Source organism: Microtus ochrogaster, linkage group LG5 (genome assembly GCF_000317375.1).
Source record: "Microtus ochrogaster isolate Prairie Vole_2 linkage group LG5, MicOch1.0, whole genome shotgun sequence".
NCBI classification, from domain to species: domain Eukaryota; kingdom Metazoa; phylum Chordata; class Mammalia; order Rodentia; family Cricetidae; genus Microtus; species Microtus ochrogaster.
The window spans coordinates 60,525,536-60,527,273 of NC_022031.1; the positions used below are offsets into that span (position 1 = coordinate 60,525,536).

The 1,738-nt window shown below is 44.5% G+C and overlaps 1 protein-coding gene across 5 annotated transcripts in view; it reads right to left on the reverse strand.

Moving 5' to 3' along the window:
* Ndufaf6 (NADH:ubiquinone oxidoreductase complex assembly factor 6) overlaps positions 1 to 1,738 on the reverse strand; it is a 139,420-nt gene that overhangs the window by 12,677 nt on the left and 125,005 nt on the right. For all 5 annotated transcript variants that reach the window (XM_026786686.1, XM_026786687.1, XM_005362305.3 and 2 more), the window contains one exon: positions 830 to 931. In XM_026786686.1, coding sequence (XP_026642487.1) covers positions 830 to 931 — 102 coding nt within the window. The remainder of the gene's footprint in view (positions 1 to 829; positions 932 to 1,738) is intronic.

The window sequence follows — 1,738 nt, forward strand, 5'->3', positions numbered from 1 at the left end:
ATACTACAGATTATATAACTGTGTGAAGGTGTGTTACATTTGTTTATACTGAAGAATATTTAACTGTGTGAAGGTGTGTTAGATTTGTTTATACTGAAGAATATTTAACTGTGTGAAGGTGTGTTACATTTGTTTATACTGCAGAATATTTCTTGAACTGTGTGAAGGTTTGTTATATTTCTTTATCCTGGAGAATATTATTTTACTCTGAAAGTGTGTGACAGTTGTTTATACTGCAGAATATTTAACTGTGTGAAGGTGTGTTACATTTTTTTCTGCCTTTGCTCACTATGTAAAGATGTGTTGCTTTTATTTATGCTGTTTTTTTTAAATCATGTAAAGATGTGGTGTATTTGTTTCACTTTGCAGCCTAAGGCACCTGATTGATCTAATAAAGAGCTGAACGGGCAATAGCTAGGCAGGAGAGGGACAGGCGGTGCTGACCGGCAGAGAGAATGAGTATGAGAAATCCAGGCTCGAGAGAGAAGAAAATGAGGGAGAAAGAGATACACCTGGCGCCAGAAGCCAGGCAGCCACCAACGAGCCAGACAAGAGAAGCAGGAAAAGGACCTCGAGAAAGAAAGCCCAGAGGCAAAATGTAGACAAAGAGATACAGGTTAAGTTAAAAGAGTTAGGTAGAGAGGAGCCTAAGCCTGGCCGAGCGTTCATAACTAATAAGAAGTCTCCATGTCATGATTTTGGAGCTAGCTGGTGGCCGAAAAGAAAGCCTGGTACAAGGCTATTCAAACCACCAGACACAACACGCCATAGAAAGAGCCCTGTGTAGTAGTGACGACTTCCTGAACAACCGGGCAAAGGAGCTACTTACATGCTTTAGGTGCGAGTGTGCCTGGCTGGCGACGTCATAGATGACATCCCTCACATTTTTATCACGGCTCCTCCGCAGAAAGTCCTCTTGAGAAACACCATGCTGGGAGGAAAATACAATTTTAGGAATCTATAAGCACACTTAAAATCAATATTGCTTAAGAAAACAGGCAGAGATAGGCAGTATATATAGGATAATGCCTAATTATACACTGTGTATAAGTGTGCAATGGTTGGTCGTCATTATCCACTTTGATTGTCTATATAATCCACTACGAGGCATGCGTGTAGGTGGGTCTGTGATGGGAGTCTCTGGACTCCCACGTGGGCAGACATGAAGACGTCTGACTGAAAAGCAGTAATGCTTTTGCCTACCACCTTTGCTCCTTGCTTGTGAGTGCAGCTGCCATGTTGCTGCACTGCTGCCACCCTTCACTGACAGTGGAGTTCAGCTTCTCTAAAGGTCTGCAGCTCTCCAGGAACCCCCCAGACCTTCAATGCCAAGCTGGGATTGCTGAAGTGTCCAGCCATGAGGACTGGTCAGCAGCTGAGAAGCTGCTCCACTGTGCAGGCAATCACTGTTGAATTACTCAGTGTCCACGATGCAAGCCAGCGTCATAAACCCCCATTAGCATACATACTCTTTGTACCAGTTCTGTTTCTGTGGCGAACCCCAACTAATACAGTGTATTATGTGTGGAGAGAGAGAAGCCTAACAAAATACAAAAGGATGAAAAGGAGGGCTGCAGAGATGGCTCGGCAGTGAAGAGCACTTGCTGGAATCCAGTCTCACTCAGCTCCCACATCTGATGGCTCAGAACTTCCTGCTCCATAGCATGAGGCTTTCTCTGGCCTCCACAGGCATCCCTGTACACACACACACACACACACGTACACACACACACACACA